The sequence below is a fragment of the Phalangium opilio genome, unplaced genomic scaffold, assembly GCF_054372755.1.
Source record: "Phalangium opilio isolate 3A_F unplaced genomic scaffold, DU_Popi_V2 ptg000217l_1, whole genome shotgun sequence".
Lineage (NCBI taxonomy): Eukaryota > Metazoa > Arthropoda > Arachnida > Opiliones > Phalangiidae > Phalangium > Phalangium opilio.
In genome coordinates, this window is record NW_028324218.1 from 13,444,232 (window position 1) to 13,464,603 (window position 20,372).

The 20,372-nt window shown below is 36.5% G+C and overlaps 1 protein-coding gene across 1 annotated transcript in view; it reads right to left on the reverse strand.

Annotated features, from left to right (window-relative positions):
* Positions 1 to 1,145: 1,145 nt before the first annotated feature.
* The window catches only part of LOC149616694 (centrosomal protein of 290 kDa-like), a 31,414-nt gene continuing 12,187 nt past the window's right edge, over positions 1,146 to 20,372 (reverse strand). The window contains exons 14-25 of the mRNA XM_089856976.1: positions 17,652 to 17,832; positions 15,288 to 15,361; positions 15,113 to 15,206; positions 12,699 to 12,849; positions 12,419 to 12,633; positions 11,630 to 11,776; positions 11,206 to 11,421; positions 6,830 to 7,060; positions 1,987 to 2,160; positions 1,823 to 1,904; positions 1,533 to 1,769; positions 1,146 to 1,372 (exon numbers count right to left, since the gene is read on the reverse strand). Coding sequence (XP_089713102.1) covers positions 1,353 to 1,372; positions 1,533 to 1,769; positions 1,823 to 1,904; positions 1,987 to 2,160; positions 6,830 to 7,060; positions 11,206 to 11,421; positions 11,630 to 11,776; positions 12,419 to 12,633; positions 12,699 to 12,849; positions 15,113 to 15,206; positions 15,288 to 15,361; positions 17,652 to 17,832 — 1,822 coding nt within the window. The 3' untranslated portion in view covers positions 1,146 to 1,352. The remainder of the gene's footprint in view (positions 1,373 to 1,532; positions 1,770 to 1,822; positions 1,905 to 1,986; positions 2,161 to 6,829; positions 7,061 to 11,205; positions 11,422 to 11,629; positions 11,777 to 12,418; positions 12,634 to 12,698; positions 12,850 to 15,112; positions 15,207 to 15,287; positions 15,362 to 17,651; positions 17,833 to 20,372) is intronic.

Sequence of the window (20,372 nt, forward strand, 5' to 3'; positions counted from 1 at the left end):
TAGTCATGAAGTCTGAAGCCAAGCTTTCAACGCTTAAAATATTGTGCTTTCATTAAAACTTGGTTTCGTTAGTAAAAATAAAGTGCGCTAGACGGTAATGCTCGAGTTCATGTCTAGTTCTTAAAACAAAAATGTAGGATCGGCTCAATTAAAGCAATTAGCAAAGCAGTGCTTTAGTTCAAAAAAATGCCACTAGATGCCGCCATAGTTTAGGGGCTGGAGTTGACTAGCTAGCTTAACTAGGTAAAGGCTAGTTTTAGCTCCGCCCTCGAGAATGAGTTCTGATTGGTTCCTGCCTTTGACAAATTAAGTTTAATGTGCAGAAGATTACCAAGCATGTTTGGAACATGGATTAACTAACGCTAGGGATTGTTCACTAAACGGGTTTCCCATGTCTTGCTATCGCCAACTATATGTTCCGAATTATTCCTTGATTCCCTTCCTCATTCCCCCAATCACTGCCTCCTTTAGTAAAGGAGGCAGTGCCCCAATTCATTGGACCAAAACGTATGTAGACATAGCGCCATCTCTAGGCAAAATAAATAGTTTTTGCGGATTTTAAAGATGGCGGCGCCCAATTTAGGCAGGATTTCAATTTTGACGTCATAGGGCACGTGACATTTGGTCCAACTTTCTTAAAACTTCCTGTTAGGGATAGTAGTTGCTGCTAGGGGGCGTTTGGAATACGCATGCTTTATCTTTTAGGGGGAACGAACAAGTTCTTGGTAGTACAATTGTACATTTTTAGTACATTTTAAAGTCTTCAGTACGAAAAGTACATTTTGATGTTTGAAAGTACATTTTCAAATTAACATTAGCGTGTATGGGACGAAAACTACGCCGCAAGATGGCGCCAAAAGCCTTTCGTGGAGGGGGGAGGAAATTTCCATACCCTCAAAGGGAGAAAAGTACGTTTTCAAAAAGCCTCCCACTGGGGTAGAACGTTTTACTATTGGGGAAAGTATGTTCCCAAAAATCTAAGGAACAACACTGCGAACAACCCCTAGCGTTAGTTAATCCATGTTTGGAAGCGCCAAAGGAGCATACATTGCCTTTAAGTTCAGCATAATGTTTCTATTCTAATGTTTAAAGGAACTGCAAAGAAGGCATCGGCGGGTGGGTAAAAATTATTTGAAAAACGTCACAGACATCACGTGATACCAAGATACAAAGACTCCTCGTAGAGTGGAACTTGACATCCAGTCCTTGTTTTTCGCGAGATTGCAGCGCCAATTCAGTGAAGTGGTAGTTTTCGAAATAAAACGAACTAAGCTTCTTTGAACCACGCCTCTCCTCAGCCACGTGCCTTTGACGTATTTAAAATAATTTTTACCCACCCGCCGATGCCTTCTTTACAGTCCCTTTAATTCAGCTGTGTGTTGTAAATGAGTCGAATAGTTAAAAGATACGTCAGAGATCCAGTTTCTTCACTTATTTCTTCCCACAATTATAAATTTCACGTCAAATGTAAACAGTACAAGTGGGGTTTCTGGACATTTGGCTTAACATCCGTAACACCAAGCTTCACATACCATTCAACTTTTCTTTCAGAATTCTTTCCCTGTTTTTGATGTCAACTGCCTCTCTGGTTAGCTCGGCAAACTTCTTTTCCAGTTCAGAATTTCTAGTATCCATGCTATCAAAAACTTGTTTGAGTTGCTCGTGTTGCAATAGAAGATGATCGGCTCTTTGTCGTTCATTGGCTTCCTTTAACAAAGTAACTCGTAGTTCATTTTGTAAACTAGCTTCATCCATACTTGCGTGATTTTCTGTAAGGTTATCAGTTACGTAAGAGAGTTCGTAAAAATTTTGAAGTGCTTACCAAGAATTTTGACTTTCTCATTTAAGAGGCGATTATCTATTTTAAGTTTATCAGATTCTAATTTTAATTTCTTGGTTAGCTCCTGAAAAAAAGGTTTTGATATGTATCAATGCAATTTTTTATTCATAAAAGTCAGGCCAATACAATAATGATCTTGGGCCTACCTCTTTCTCTTGGTATTCTTGAAACTTCGAGTTATCTTCATTTTGCTTTTGAAGGAGCTTTTGATAATTGGTATTAAGATCTAGGAAGCTACGATTTGCTATTTCCAGCTCTGTCGCTGGTATAGAATCATCCAAGGCCTTTTGCAAATTTAATACTTTGCTATGAGCCCTCTCCTAAAATACCCACAGCCAATTAGCGCACTAAGGCACATTATACATATCATCCTAACCCTATAACGCTTAAAGGGGCTAACCGGCGCTGTTGGGGTGACGTCCGCCCTTAGTTAAGGGGGAAAACACACAGCTCTTTGGCCATAAGCAATGGCGCCACCGTCCCGGTGGGCGGGTAAGCAATACGCTAACCAACAGTTTGATTCCCCCCACTTCACCCCAACAGCTCCGGCCAGCCCCTTTAAGTATGGGTTTATCGTTAGGGCTTATACAATAGAGCCATCTCAGTTGTGACGTCAGTGCCTAGGCAAAACCGTCATGGGCTTAGCTTTGGCAGTGGGCCACCACTTTGGCTCTAAGGGGAAATAGCATGGGTGACGTCACAATAAGGCTTCTGAGATAGCTCTAATGGCATTGTCCACCACAAAATAATTGAGCTATTGTCTACTGCGATTCTCTTTCGTGCTCGAGTAGGCGATTGTTTCTGTTTACAGCAAATGAATGACCAAGGGCGTGCCAACTACGGGGGCAGCGGGGGCGAAGGCCCCCGCTCAAATTTTCAACTCTATGGGACTTTAACATTAGGCAGCCATTTTGCCCCCGCTCCAGTAGAAAATTTTGGCTCGTGTTGGCTTGAAGGAGAGAGTAATGGAGTGGAAACCCCCATACCTTAAGCGTTGCCTTTGTACCCCCACCTACGGCACCATAGTCCTCCTATCATCCCCAGCGGTTAGGTAGGGTCGTGCCGGACGAAATTGTAAAGGACGCTCCCTCTATCTCAAAAATAGAAGCTAGTTCTCATTCAAATAAAATGGCGCTACGCGGCAGCACTTAGCAATCGCCTACGGAAAGGTAGGGCGTGCGCGAGGTACACTGGGAGAGATATGGTGCCGCAGGTCGCCCATCATCATTTCCAATCCATCTGACTCCCTTATCCCTGGTGTTGGCACGCCCCTGTGAATGACCGAGTATACACCGCCGAGTGACGCCACTCTACGATGTATACACCGCCACGTGATGCCCATCTGGGCCATCTACGAGATGCAGCGCCAAGTAACGTCCCTCTACCAGAGAGAATTTACAATAAGGAGTGGAAACTGAGGAATATAATGTAGCTCAAAAATCACGTGATCAACAAAACTCGCCAGGTCTATTTCCGGTATGAAATTTTGTGGCCCCTCCCTCCGGGGTGGGTCTAGAATGTTGCGGGAGGGTCTCTAGGGGAGATGGACACTACCTTTTTAGCGGAAGGGAAACGTCTGACTTAAAATATCTCCAGATGGCGCCAGTCGCACTCGAAATTGCGAACCCTTATTGGGTAATTGTACAACCAACAGTGATTGAGGCAAACTTTAAAATTAAAGGAGTGTCATGTGACCGGAAATTTACCTGTCCAGTTTTAGCGTCGCAGCCTTCTTGTTTGAGCTACATTGTATTTAGCACGGCCAAGGGCAAGAGCTTCCACTCCCTATTATAAATTCTCTCTGCCTCTACCCTTATATGAAGGATGTGTGCTTATTGAAACTACCCTTTCGACTCATTCTTATCAAAAGTAGATAGATTATACTTTTGTTCTTATGGAGTGCATAGGCGTAGAGTTCTATAGGCCCGTGGGGCCCGAGCCCCCCCAAAACTTTTAGAGGTGGCCACGGGCCCCTCCAAAAATTTGTCATCCATAATACCGAAATCATGAAGATAGAGACCTCATAAAAATAATTTTTGCGTTTAGCTGACTGCAAAAAACCAATAAAACCACTACAGAGCAGTGTTTTCCGAACAGAATAGTTTTATTTTGTTCTATAAAATGTAAACAAGACGACCCAAGGGCTGGGCCATAATAGTAGCCACATCGTTATCTACTTAATTATTCTTACTTCAAAAAATTTACTTATGTTATAATTGTAATAGTGCGACATAAACAGAGAACTTGAAATTTACTTCTGTTATATTTGTAATAGTGCGACATAAATAGAAAACTTGAAATTTACTTATGTTATAATTGTAAAACCCGGTTCCGAGAAGCTTTTGCTTTTAAAATTCCCCACGATTTCTTTGAATGTTGCAATGCCGACTCAATTTATAAAGGCCCATGCATGGTGCCTCGGGAGTAGGGGACCGGACCTTTTATCGGCCGCCTCTCCCAGGAGCTAGGTGGCGCTTTCTGTTGTATAAATATTTGAATGAATTTAAAGTTCGCGCCAAAGATATTTTGGCGCCAAAATGCATGATACCTAAAATATCCGTTTTTACTAGCATAATTTTTAAAATTAAGAGGAAATACGACTATATGATGATAAGAAAAAAAATTTTACCCTAGAAATTAACATATATCATTACAAAAATTATAATATCTTATTAATGACCAGAATTAACATTTTGTAACAAAGCGGTATTATCGCAATGAAAAATATCACACTCTTCCCCATTAGTCTACATTCATTTAAACTTTATAAATCCCGTCCCTAATTAAATTTCATAATATAGGAAACTTAAACATAAACTAGTTAAATTTATTAATTTACATTATTTACTAGCCTTGCGAAAATTATTTCCTCCACATCAAAAACAGTCGAGAACTCCGTTTCCGAAGAGTCCCTTAACAGTCGTATACTCAAAGAGGAGGGAAATATTTCCCTCCTCTTTGGTATACTCCCCCCCCCCTCAACCACATAGCCGTAGTTTCCCTCACTCTTATTGGCTCTTACACGGCGCGAAAACATTTTGAATCCTCTGTATCGAAGAGCGCCAAGTCGCTGTGCGGCACTTTTTGGCGAATTCGAAAAAGCGAAAATAAATTAAAAAACCGAGGCATGCATGGGCCTTTATAAATTGAGTCGGCATTGAATGTTGAAATAGGGGAGTGGGATTGAAAGCGTGAAATACTTGTCGACGGGTGATTGGAATTTTAAAGGGAGTATTAAACCTTCCATTTTAACGCTATATCATAATCCTCTCTCTCTCGCTTGAAACATAGAGCAAATGTGATTCTTCCGCTTTAAGAACCGATTTACCAGGTACATAAATTAGGGAACTACTATAAAGAATGAATATTCTTTAGTTAAAACTATACACAATACCAAAGGTTATTTGGGAGTAAGGCATGAAGATCTTATCAATCTGGGTAGCTTTTGCTTAGACTATTTAAGACGCCGTGTATCTGTTTTTTTACGAGGATTTTTTTCTGTTCTCGCGGCTACGTCGAGCCCAGCCGCTGGCGGCTCAGAAATCGGGATACCGCCGATACCTAGCCGAGGCTTAGTTTAGTTTTCGAGTGTACGATTTTTCGCAGAGCTATTTTTCTGTTAAAATTAAAAAAATTCTCATAATATTTAGTTGAAGACTTATTAAATGGCTCGAAAATTTTCGAAACTTGAGCTTTAAAACGTTTAATATAATATAACGACTAACGAACGATACCACAAATTTGCCTTTCGATCTTTCCGGTTATGTTGCCGGCGAGGTCGAGTCGAGGTCCCATGCAAGAAAATAGTAATAGCCGTCGCTGATTGGTCTGGCATTAAAGAGGCTATCTACGGTTAGGGGATTTACGATTGGTTAAAAACTTTTTTGTTCGTCTGTTTGGTTTTAACTTCGGGAATGTCATGAAATCTAAGGCCAAAGCTATGGAAAAGTGGGACTTACGTGCTTTATGTGTGAAGCATAATCCGCTTTTTGAATAGTGCGACAAATGTAAGGCCAGGGATACTAGATGCTTGAAGAGGGATTCGAAGGGAGACGGAAATTGCGACAGAGTTATTGGCGTGTCATGCGCAGTACAGTCTACCGGATGCAATTCAAAGCCAAATCAAGGATGATGGCTGGAGGATGCGAAATCCGAGAGAAATAGGCGCGTTGTGGAACGGCTTAGGTCCGGTGGAACGCAAAAAATGGGAGAATACTCGGAATAGGAATTCAATTTGTCCTTGATAGGGACAAACAAGACGGCGCGCGTTATAGATCCCCGTTAAAAAACCCCTCTGCCGCAGTTTCGTCTGAACGTACGTGAAAAGGCTCGAGCTGGTCATCCCTATTTAAACATCTAGTATCTCTGGTAAGGCGCGGCGCTGGCCAAATCCATAGAGTAGATAAACAATTTTCAAAATGTTTTTCGAGGCACAAGTATAAATTAGTCTTATGGGTTAAAGGGCGCCACCGGAGGCTTGCGGGGTCAAACTGTTGTGAAGCATAATGCCTAGCCCCCCGCCGCGACAGTGGCGCCACTCCCTATAGCCAAAAAGCTGAGTGTTTTCCCCTGTCCCTAAAGGCAGACTGCCTCGGGAGAGGTCCGGTTAGCCCCTTTAAGTCGCTCTCATGGTTTCCAAAGTGGTGATTTTCCCGAGTTTTGAAAGTAGTCTCGAAATATTTGTAAGGATTTTTACATTCGCATTGTAATGCGCAAATACGGATAAATTTGTTTTAAAACGCCCTAGATTATCTTTAGAGGAAAACATAGTACATGGATATACTTAATAAATATACTATATAATGTAGTATATATAAATTTATTACTTAATATTCGTTAGGAATTTATATACATCATATGCATGCATCACGCATGATGCTATCTATGTATTGGTCCAGGCCGGTTGGGCCCCACCAAACATTTGCGAAACTCTACGCCTATGATGGAGTGCTTATAGTAACATCATGATATTTCAAATTAAACATATACCTTGTATCGTAATAAATATTTCATTTTCTCCAGACTATTCAGTTCGAGGCTCATCAACTCTTTTTTGACGGCTTCATTTTCTTTTCTTAGATCACTTTCTGATGCAGCGGAAACTTCAAGTCTCCTCGATAAAAAATTTACTCTACAAACAAGCTGTGAATCTTTCAACGCAGCTTCAGCCAAGGCTTTTTTCATTTGATCTTCATCTTTTTCAAGTGTTAATATAAGATTCTGTCAATTGTAATTTCGATAAGAATATTAGGGGACCTTTAATGGCCTTCATAAAGAACTTAATTCATACTAAAACAATTTTCGATTAATCGAACTATAAAGAAACAATTTTCAATTAATCGAACTATGCCGAAACAGTTTTCAATTGATCTAACTATGCCGAAACAATTCACAATTAGTCGAACTATACCGAAACAATTCACAAATAGTCGAACTATACCGAAACAATTCACAATTAGTCGAACTATATCGAAACAATTCGCAATTAATCGAACTATACCGAAACAATATTCAATTAATCGAACTATACCGAAACAATATTCAATTAATCGAACTATACCGAAACAATATTCAATTAATCGAACTATACCGAAACAATATTCAATTAATCGAACTATACCGAAACATTATTCAATTAAGCGAACTATACCGAAACAATTTTCAATTAATCTAACTATACCGAAACAATATTCAATTAATCGAACTATACCGAAACATTATTCAATTAATCGAACTATACCGAAACATTATTCAATTAATCGAACTATACCGAAACAATTTTCAATTAATCTAACTATACCGAAACAATATTCAATTAATCGAACTATACCGAAACAATATTCAATTAATCGAACTATACCGAAACATTATTCAATTAATCGAACTATACCGAAACAATTTTCAATTAATCGAACTATACCGAAACAATTTTCAATTAATCGAACTATACCGAAACAATTTTCAATTAATCGAACTATACCGAAACAATTTTCAATTAATCGAACTATACCGAAACAATATTCAATTAATCGAACTATACCGAAACAATATTCAATTAATCGAACTATACCGAAACAATATTCAATTAAGCGAACTATACCGAAACATTATTCAATTAAGCGAACTATACCGAAACAATTTTCAATTAATCTAACTATACCGAGACAATATTCAATTAATCGAACTATACCGAAACATTATTCAATTAATCGAACTATACCGAAACATTATTCAATTAATCGAACTATACCGAAACATTATTCAATTAATCAAACTATACCGAAACAATTTTCAATTAATCTAACTATACCGAAACAATATTCAATTAATCGAACTATACCGAAACAATATTCAATTAATCGAACTATACCGAAACATTATTCAATTAATCGAACTATACCGCAACAATTTTCAATTAATCTAACTATACCGAAACAATTTTCAATTAATCGAACCATACCGAAACAATTTTCAATTAATCGAACTATACCGAAACAATATTCAATTAATCGAACTATACCGAAACAATATTCAATTAATCGAACTATACCGAAACATTATTCAATTAATCGAACTATACCGAAACATTATTCAATTAATCGAACTATACCGAAACAATTTTCAATTAATCTAACTATACCGAAACAATTTTCAATTAATCGAACTATACCGAAACAATATTCAATTAATCGAACTATACCGAAACATTATTCAATTAATCGAACTATACCGAAACATTATTCAATTAATCGAACTATACCGAAACAATTTTCAATTAATCTAACTATACCGAAACAATTTTCAATTAATCGAACTATACCGAAACAATATTCAATTAATCGAACTATATTGAAACAATATTCAATTAATCGAACTATATTGAAACAATATTCAATTAATCGAACTATATTGAAACAATATTCAATTAATCGAACTATATTGAAACAATATTCAATTAATCGAACTATACCGAAACATTATTCAATTAATCGAACTATACCGAAACAATATTCAATTAATCGAACTATACCGAAACAATTTTCAATTAATCGAACTATACCGAAACAATTTAATTAATCTAACTATACCGAAACATTATTCAATTAATCGAACTATACCGAAACAATATTCAATTAATCGAACTATACCGAAACAATATTCAATTAATCGAACTATACCGAAACAATATTCAATTAATCGAACTATACCGAAACAATATTCAATTAATCGAACTATACCGAAACATTATTCAATTAAGCGAACTATACCGAAACAATTTTCAATTAATCTAACTATACCGAAACAATATTCAATTAATCGAACTATACCGAAACATTATTCAATTAATCGAACTATACCGAAACATTATTCAATTAATCGAACTATACCGAAACAATTTTCAATTAATCTAACTATACCGAAACAATATTCAATTAATCGAACTATACCGAAACAATATTCAATTAATCGAACTATACCGAAACATTATTCAATTAATCGAACTATACCGAAACAATTTTCAATTAATCGAACTATACCGAAACAATTTTCAATTAATCGAACTATACCGAAACAATTTTCAATTAATCGAACTATACCGAAACAATTTTCAATTAATCGAACTATACCGAAACAATATTCAATTAATCGAACTATACCGAAACAATATTCAATTAATCGAACTATACCGAAACAATATTCAATTAAGCGAACTATACCGAAACATTATTCAATTAAGCGAACTATACCGAAACAATTTTCAATTAATCTAACTATACCGAGACAATATTCAATTAATCGAACTATACCGAAACATTATTCAATTAATCGAACTATACCGAAACATTATTCAATTAATCGAACTATACCGAAACATTATTCAATTAATCAAACTATACCGAAACAATTTTCAATTAATCTAACTATACCGAAACAATATTCAATTAATCGAACTATACCGAAACAATATTCAATTAATCGAACTATACCGAAACATTATTCAATTAATCGAACTATACCGCAACAATTTTCAATTAATCTAACTATACCGAAACAATTTTCAATTAATCGAACCATACCGAAACAATTTTCAATTAATCGAACTATACCGAAACAATATTCAATTAATCGAACTATACCGAAACAATATTCAATTAATCGAACTATACCGAAACATTATTCAATTAATCGAACTATACCGAAACATTATTCAATTAATCGAACTATACCGAAACAATTTTCAATTAATCTAACTATACCGAAACAATTTTCAATTAATCGAACTATACCGAAACAATATTCAATTAATCGAACTATACCGAAACATTATTCAATTAATCGAACTATACCGAAACATTATTCAATTAATCGAACTATACCGAAACAATTTTCAATTAATCTAACTATACCGAAACAATTTTCAATTAATCGAACTATACCGAAACAATATTCAATTAATCGAACTATATTGAAACAATATTCAATTAATCGAACTATATTGAAACAATATTCAATTAATCGAACTATATTGAAACAATATTCAATTAATCGAACTATATTGAAACAATATTCAATTAATCGAACTATACCGAAACATTATTCAATTAATCGAACTATACCGAAACAATATTCAATTAATCGAACTATACCGAAACAATTTTCAATTAATCGAACTATACCGAAACAATTTAATTAATCTAACTATACCGAAACATTATTCAATTAATCGAACTATACCGAAACATTATTCAATTAATCGAACTATACCGAAACAATATTCAATTAATCGAACTATACCGAAACAATTTTCAATTAATCGAACTATACCGAAACAATTTTCAATTAATCTAACTATACCGAAACATTATTCAATTAATCGAACTATACCGAAACAATTTTCAATTAATCGAACTATACCGAAACAATTTTCAATTAATCGAACTATACCGAAACAATTTTCAATTAATCGAACTATACCGAAACAATTTTCAATTAATCGAACTATACCGAAACAATTTTCAATTAATCGAACTATACCGAAACAATTTTCAATTAATCGAACTATACCGAAACAATTTTCAATTAATCGAACTATACCGAAACAATATTCAATTAATCGAACTATGCCGAAACAATATTCAATTAATCGAACTATACCGAAACAATATTCACTTAATCGAACTATACTGAAAAACTGTTTGCTTGATCAAAAATTATAATGAAAATCTGCTTAATTAATTAAACCGTATTGAAATATGATTTGATTAACCGTATGTGGGCAACCCAATGAGTAAAACTTATCTTTCCCACTAGAGCAAACAGAACTTGAAATGTTTAAAAGAGTATTAAAAACGCTATTTCCATACCTCAAAGGCCTCCAATCTCGTTTTCAAAGTATCGCGGACTTGCATTTCTCTCTCACATTCTTCAGTCCAAGTACGCTTTTCACTGAGAAATTTCTCCCATTCAGACAGGATGTTTTTATAAAGTAATGGCACACTAGCAGTGTTGTGCGATTGGTGAGTTGGGCTTGTCATTACTTCACCTTCACTCATGTCTACATCAGATCTGTTGCTTATTTCCTGCAATAAATACATAGTTTACAATGTGTTAATTAATTAAGAAACTAATTTAAAGAAGAGGTCATCATTGCTTGTAAACTGTGGCCCGGACGACCAAATGTCATAGAACATTTTGACTCAAAATGGCCTAGAGAACTCACTGTACTTCTGCTCTACCACCCTATTTGGAGCAGCCTTTATATTCTAAAAGTAAAAAACAACTTCTTACCGATTCAGATCTAATCGGAGAAGATGGCAATTTATCACTAGCTTTGGAAACACTAATTTTATCAGATTTCACGTCTGCGTGAATTTCAGATGCATCAGATAATCTACTGTTGGTTGGACTAAAAGGGCTATTACCCATTGTTCGTAACTGTAAAATTAAAATAGCTTTAATAGAATTAAACCACCTTTAAAGGGAATGCGAATTCACAACTTCATATCATATTTTACCACGAAAGTGGTATTACGTTACACTTTCGAGTCTCTACTTTCAAAATATCAAGTTTTTAATATAATTGAACCAAAGTTTCTATTTTTAAAATCCATTGAAAAATCACGAAAACTCAGTTTCGATATATCAATCATTTAGTCTTGCCGAGCTTGTTCACCCGTTTGATGACATCACTATGACGCGAGGAAAAAAGCGCGGGAATTCTATACGCGTCTCTCGAGCTATTCGCCAGTCTAAACTCTGGGTTTGATAGCAGAGAGAGTGGCACCAACTCGCGTGAAAAATATATCTGTGACGTCAGCCTACGGGAAACGTTTTAGCCTTTCATAAAAAGTGGATTTCAAATAATATCAAATGAAGCATTTTCAAAAGCATATTGCCAAATAATAATTAGAAATCGGAGTCAATTAAAAGCTTGATATTTTTGAATTCACAGAAATTAATTCTATCTTTTGTTATATAAATCAGAGGATTTTAAAACGAAGCTTCTCATTCCCTTTAAATAGTTAAAATTCCGCCCTCTGCCTAACTTGACCATCGAGTAGCTTTTTTAGTACTTACCTTGTCTTCGGCCTTATTTAGCTTATTCATGGAACTAATGGCTTGTTGCCGAATAATTTTCAGTTCACCACGTAAGGCCTCATTCTGACCTTGAAGCTGATCAACCTGACATTTTAAGATCCAAATTGGATCGTAACAACCCGCGATTTCCCTAACTTCAATCGCGGCAACCAACTGCTCGAGGGTTGGACATTTTAATAGGACATCAGCTTTGCCTAATTGGGTTCAAAGTCACTGACTTGAAAGACTTTAAAACAACAGGAAAATCATGGTTAATTACCATCTTCCTCTTTCAAGGCCTCTAAAATTTCTTTCATGCCCATGAAAAGGCTTTTATTTTCTCTTTCGAAGTTTATAAGTTGGATTCTCAGATCTCCATTTTCTAGACGAACTTTCTCAATGGTTTCTAAAATACTGTCAAGTTCATCCCTCTAACAATATTGAATAAAAACAATTAGTTTCATAATTGTTCCCTAGGAGGTGTAGAAAAGGAGACATATTGTGGGAGCCCTCCTTTTCTAAAATATTGGATGACTAGCTGTTACCCGCGGCGTCGCTCGCGTTTAATAAGAACTTCCATCAAAATGATGTAAAGTATGGGAAGATTTTACTGATGACTAATATTTTTGTAGCACCCGAGGAGCGAAGGCACTCGGCGTTGCCCGTCAGCCCGTCGGGACATTTTTTATTACTTTTCACGCGGACATTTTTCCATAAAGAAGGGTTTTTAAGTTTTTGGCCGCCATTTAAAAAGATGGCAACAAATCGAACCCGAAAGACCATTCAACCCGTCTATAGGTTAAAGGAAACCAGTGTACTAAATATTTGCGAAATCGGTTGAAACTCGCCGACTTTGTTGCATAGAGAAGATTTTTTACATTTCTTGGCGTCACTTATTTAGATGGCGGCTGATTGGGAAAATCTTTCTTAGCACGCGCCTACTACTTATGAGTAACGTTCCTGCAAATTTTCAGCCTTCTAGGGCAAGCGGTTTGGGCTGGGCGTTGACTATCAGTCAGTCAGTAAGTCAGTCAAGACTTTGATTTATATAGATATATAGGTTGATATTGCATGAATTCTAAGTGATTGTTGTCAAGTACACGTGGTTATTACGTCAATGATTATCACGTGTATTTGAGAGGTATTTCATTTGTGAATATCGGCTCTCTAAAGTGTCACGTTATATAGAGAGCTTTCAGTTGGAGGAGGAGCTGGGTCTTGTGACATAATTTACGCTGCCATATTGGTGGCTTTAAAGCAGGAATGAAGCTGAGACCACCCAATATGGCTACCAGAACAGCCGTAAGACTTGGAAGGGTGTGACGTACTACTATCCCATCTGAAAGCTCTCTATTGCTTTTCCTACTTTGTGGGAGAAACTATATGGATATGTGGTACATGATGGAGTGAGTGTTCCTGATAGCAATATCAGGTGAATAACATTTATGAATCAAGTCAGGGACCAGTCTATACTGTTTGTTAATAGCCCAGTAGTAACGCAAAAACGGCTATGCACGAGTGCACGTTTGTTTACAGCAAATGTCAGCTCCTGGGACGCCCGGGCCCCTAACATCCTGGCTAACCTTCTATACACCAATTTTACCTTGCCAAAGGCAGGAACCAATCAGATTTCGTCCACGAAGGTAGAGCTAAAACTAGTCTTTGCTAAGCTTAAACTAAATGGGAGCGTCTAGTGGTATTTGTTCAAATTAAACCAAAGCCGAGACTTGCCTACCCACTGACCTAGATAGTCAAAGAGTGAGATTCTTTGTCAAATCATTATTATTGTAAAGTTAACAGGGAAAAATATGGTATCCTGGCCGCCTGAGGCATTAGGGTTTACAAGATTTTTTACATCAAGAATATCTGCAGTATTTCACAAATTTAATTAAACTAATTTCAAACTTTCAAAGTAAAATATGGGCCTTTAAGTTTGAGCCTCAAACGTATTGATTATAAATATTCTCACAAGGGGCAGTTCAAAGTGCACGTTTGCCATGTGATAAGTTCTACCCAATGAGATAGAATATATGTATTAAACCTTGAGTCACAACGTGGGATCTCGAGATCGACGTTTCGCGATACACTTTTTGTCGAGCATGAATATTTATCAAATACGGGTGGCGCCACCTATTAATTACTCGAAGAACTGCAACCGTCTGCTGCTATAATCTGCGTAACAAGCTGTCAAGATAGTTTTTCAAACATGTTAAATGAAATACGCGAGTTAAATAATAAAAACTCTAGTCCTTTTTAATCTAATAAATAGATGAAATAAAAATCATAACGATGTTTCTGATTGCAAATAAGCGAGTAAAAGTTGTAATTAGTTCCGCGAGAGGCTGCTCACAGATGGCGCTGTCATGTTTTGACAAACGTGCTTGATAAAAACAATGTGTTTCGCGGTAAGCCGATTTGAATTGTAACTATAAATCTCACTGGTTCTACCCTAGTTCTTCCCTCATTTCTCCCGTTGTGGAGGTAAGAATTACTGTTGCCACTCTGAGGAGTGTGTACAACATGTCCCCCTTTAGCCCTCCCAGATAGATTGCAAATAAACAGTTAAAAAGCTCTTCAAGGAGTCAATAAATTAACTTTGAAACGAAAATAGACTTAAGTTTTTCTGTACTAAAACAACCACAGCAAAAAAAATACATATAATGCTTGATAAATTTAGAAATAAGCCAAACTTACATCATAAGAAGCTTCAATTTCATTGTTATTATCGGACACTTCTTGACTCTTAGATTTTTTAGTTCTGTTGGTATCTTCAGATACAGTTAAACTTCTGTTAAATAAATTTAGATCAGGAAATATTTAAATATTTAAAAACTAGGTAAATCTCCCATAAACAAAGTTATGAAATTACCTTTTGGCTGAATTGCGCTTTATTTTGTGAAGTTCGGTTCGAAGATCAACATTCTCTCCTTCTAGCGCATCAACCTTAACAAACAAAAGCTTATGTTATTTGACACTAGCTAAGCTACACGGTGTTGCCCGAGTGGTTTAAGGGAGGGTGAAGTGGAAAATAGGGTGATTTTTTATCGATTCTTCTGCTAATTATAAGACCAGCCTGCGTAGTGAAACATTCAGGAAATACTTCCGAATGATTTTAAAATTCAAATTAGGTTCAGATTTTAAGGATGATTTTAAAGAAGGACATCCGGCCAATCGCGTAACGCCCTGCCTTCCTATTGAAAAAATTCTCGTGGCACGTTCCGCGTTGAATGAAATTTATCACGAGATTTGAAAAAATTTGCGCGCGATGTGACAATCGTGGCGCGAGACATGGAGCGTGACTCGAGAATTTTGTTAATAAAAGGGCAGGGCGTTACGCGATTGGTCGTATGTCTTTATTTGAATTTAGCCGTAAAATCTGAACTTAATTTGAATTTTAAAATCATTCGGAAGTATTTCCTAAATGTTTCACTATGCAGACTAGTCTTATAACTAGTAGAAGAATCGATAAAAAATCACTTGATTTTCCACTTCACCCTCCCTTTAAGGAAGTGAAATTGGTAAGAGTTTTCTGTCTATTTAGACTCTAAAAACCCCTATCAATTCCAATACAACAATTAATGCTTAGTTAGGAGTTATTCATGAAGCGCTAAAATGTTACAGGTGTAGAATAGGACCTTGATAACTAGGCTCGGCGTTTTGCACCCAAACTTGAGGAACTTTATCAAACCTAATCTAAGTTTTTCATCAGGTAAATTATTGAATTTAAATTTTGGGGAAAATAAAATTACAATTCTGTTGGTAGTTTATTTTTATTTTCACGTGTATATAGTCAAGAAGTGATATCTAGTTTATTAGGGAGAAGGTATAAGATGTCTAAGTATTCGCGCGCCATAGTCCCAGCCCCCCTTTCAAAATACAAGGAGGTGGGGGGGGGCGAAATAGGAGGCCGGGCTATTTCGCCTCTCGTCAGCCGGAAAATACGTAATTTTCGTCATTCGCGTCGCGCTCTCCAATGAGATGCTGGTTGTAATTTAGAGGCGGGGATTAACTCCGGACCTACGTTTGGACTGGAGATAAAGCTAGAAATGTGGCGAATTTATAACTTCTCCCTAATAAACTAGATACCACTTCTTGATATAGTCTATAAAACCACGTTGAATTGTGATCACTTTATGCCTAGTTTAGGTGCTTTAAACAGCGCCATCTAGTGGGAAATTGAGGCAAAGCTATTAAAATAGGGAGTTTTAATGGTATCTGGCAGTTTAGTACACTTAGTTTTACCAGGGATAGATTTAATTTTACAAGCAGGAATAGAGAACGGTTAGTATTTACTTCAGTCCAACTCATAGCCCAGTATAGAGCCCCTCCCTCCAACACGTAACGAAAATTTTTAATTATCTTATTGGCTCACTTAAATTGTTAGAGTCACCAAAAATCGCTATTTTTAAAACTAAAAGGTTTTAATCCCATCTGAAAGATCAAATCTTTCTGATTCAGAATATCTATTTATATAATGCATTATAATTTTTCAAATATTATTAAAACCCCGGCTTTCGGAACCTACTCGCAGAATTTTTTAAAACTATTTTGACAGTTAAATTTCGCGGTACTACATATACCCCTGGTGACGTCACAATTCGAGCGCGCGTGAACCGCGGAGTTGAACCGCGACTCCGCGAGGCGGGGTTATATCCAGAATTTGACGCGCGCGCGATGTTTAAAAACTAGGCTTAGCTCTCGTAATGAAATCTGTCTCGCGCTGGTCAACCTCTTATGACGTCACCAGGGGTATATTTATAATTTCTTCCGTCTTAATGAGGTATGTGAAATATCAATTTTATTTTCCATATTACAAAATGAATAAATTTATATAAGACTTTTTATTTTGGATCTACTGTTATTATAACCCAATTGATGTTTTAAAACGAATATTAGCCACTTTTCAAAAAACGTGGCACTAACACTTTAAACTACGTTTTGATGACGTTGCTTACAGAGACGGCGAAAAATACGTAATTCCCTTTTACCTCTGTCGCTATGACGCGCCTCTTCTTTCATATCCCCTTTCCCGGGTCCGGGACTTTGACGCGGGCTCAGATTACTCTGTTCACCATTCCTACTTCTAAAATTAAATCTATCCCTGGTTTTCCTCGGAAGGGTTTTGAGTCTGAGCGTTGTTAAATTACCATTGCATACGGTATGACGTAAATCGGTAATTTATGGCCGTATTTGGTAAGGCACCAGCTAATTGCAGCTTTTGATAAAAATTTACCTTTTCCTGCAGTGTCTGAGCAACTGTTAGTATTTTCTGAGAACCGGACTTCCTAAAACTCTTCGAGTCATATTTTCTCGGACTGATATTTAATTCTTCTCTCAAGTGAATATTTTCTTCGACTACTTCGCCCAACTTGAAATCCGAATCATTAATTTGTTGAGTAAGTTCTTCAATCTGTCTGCAAAATTAGTGACAAAATATTTAAGTCAACCCAATGTATGATAATACCATAACCATAACTAAATATGCTACAAGGCGACACCATCATGACGTCATCACCCTGTCAAACAGTAGGATGTGCGCTTATTTCATTTTCCATTTTCAAAAACTATTTTCTATTTTGAAATAAAAAAACTAACAGATGGCGTTGCAAGTGAGTTCAAAAATATATCAATAAAATGAATAGGGCGAAATAAATCCCACATATGTGATTCGTCCATTGCGCATTTAAAGAGAAAACTAATATCATAACATGCATATAAGCAAAAACCAGGAGTTCATAATAACCCCCCTTCGGGGGGGGGAAGTACGAAACTGGCCATAGAGCTAATGGTAAAAATCGCGAACAACAAGATTCTGTCGTTGCGCATAGAAAGGACTAGCCTGTTGATGGACATGCAACTTTACAATAGATTTTAGTGGTATCTATACTCCTTGGTTTTCGTTCCAAAACTTCCGTTGGCTGGGATCTCCGTCGTTAAGAAAAATGGCGACTATGGTGGACGTAGAAACACGATAGAATTCTTATATTAAAGATACTGGGAATAAATTTGTCCAAACCGTTTTAATATAACCACGGAATTCTCACTCACACATATCACAACAAAACATTAATGATGATCGTTTAAATGTTTTGTGGAAAACTAGGAACCATCGAAAAACTTCTTAACCAAGGCTTAATGTCCACCGTGCCGACAGACACAGTCACAGACGCGAGCCATTTTAGCTCCCAAAATCACAAGATAAAAATAGTGCTAAAGCGGAAGTGTGGAAGTTAATGGGCGTGGGCGCTAAAAATTGGGGTAACTATTTCTTTGGGAGTTAAGTGGTCTAAAAATCCGCTGAGCTTTACGGCGAAACTTTGTTGTTACGGGCTTTTTAACCAGTTTCGTACTTCCCCCCCCCCCCGAAGGAGGGTTATTATGAACTCCTGCAAAAACGGATTAACTTAATAAGAGACTTGGATCATAGCTTTAGGCTCTGGTACCATCTTCGCATACTTCATAGAGAAAATTCGTGTGCTTATATTTTGGCTCCACCCACAAACTTTGTATATAGCGACTTCTAGTGGTCAAATCATTATCTTCATTTTGTTGGTTAAAAATTCGTTCAGGAAACAAACAAATTGGACAACAATGTGATATGGCTCCCAATTTAGTGGATTTAAGTTTTAAAGTTAATAATATATTAAATTGTAGTTTCATTAAGTATGTGGTTTTTCTAGCTTTGTACTAAAATGATTATTTTAGTACAATTATAAGTTATTATTATTTATTTGCCTTCCCTTACGAAAATAAATCGGTCTAAACATGGTCTATTCTTGCACTTTAAACACTAAAAGAAGTCTGATTTTGTTCTTGATTAGTCTAAGTTAAAAATAGGGATGATCGAAGGTTTATTTTAGGCTATTATAAGACCAATATTTAGCTTTAGTTTTAAGATGGTCTAACTTAAGATCCATTTTAGGCTTATGATACGTCTTTGCACGGTCTTAGCCAAGAGCAATTCTAGATTCCCTAAATTACAGACCAACATAAAGGTCCTACTTTTTCCTTTTTCCAAGAGGTTCTTTAGTCCAGTCTAACATTAAGATGCTTAAGACGTCTTAAAGACGCCCATGTTCAGGGTTAAAGATGACATCTAAAATCGGTTGCCCTTGTAGACCAACTTAGAGGTCTTAATTCTTCCTCTTTCCAAGATGTTCTTCAGTCCGGTCTAACATTAAGATGTTTAGACGTTTTAAAGACGCCTATGTTCAGTGTTAAAGATGACATCTAAAATCGGTTGCCCTTGTAGACCAACATAGACTCCTACTTTTTCCTCTTTCGAAGAGGTTCTTCAGTCCGGTCTAACATTAAGATGTTTAGACGTCTTAAAGACGCCTATGTTCAGGGTTAAAGATGACATCTAAAAACGGTTGCCCTTGTAGACCAACATAGAGGTCGTACTTTTTTCCTCTTTTGAAGAGGTTCTTCAGTCCGGTCTAACATTAAGATGTTTAAAGAAGTCTTAAAGACGCCTATTTTCATGGTTAAGGATGACATCTAAATTCTGTTGCTCTTGTAGACCAACATAGAGGTCCTACTTTTTTCCTCTCTTGAAGAGTTTCTTCAGTCCAGTCTAAGATAAGATGTTTAAGACGTCTTAAGGACGCCTATTTTCATGGTTAAGGATGACATCTAAATTCTGTTGCTCTTGTAGACCACTTTGAGACTTTCATTCTTCCTCTTTCCAAGAGGTTCTTCAGTCCGGTCTAACATTAAGATATTTAAGACGTCTTAAAGACGCCCATGTTCAGGGTTAAAGAAGACACCTAAAATCTGTTGCCCTTGTAGACCAACTTAGAGGTTTTAATTCTACCTCTTTCCAAGAGGTACGTTTTTCAGTCCGGTCTAATATTAAGATGTTTAAGCAGTCTTATAGACGCTTATGCTCAGGGTTTAGGATAACGTCGTAAGCTGCAAGTCCTTATAGACGCAGAAAATCATGATCTACATT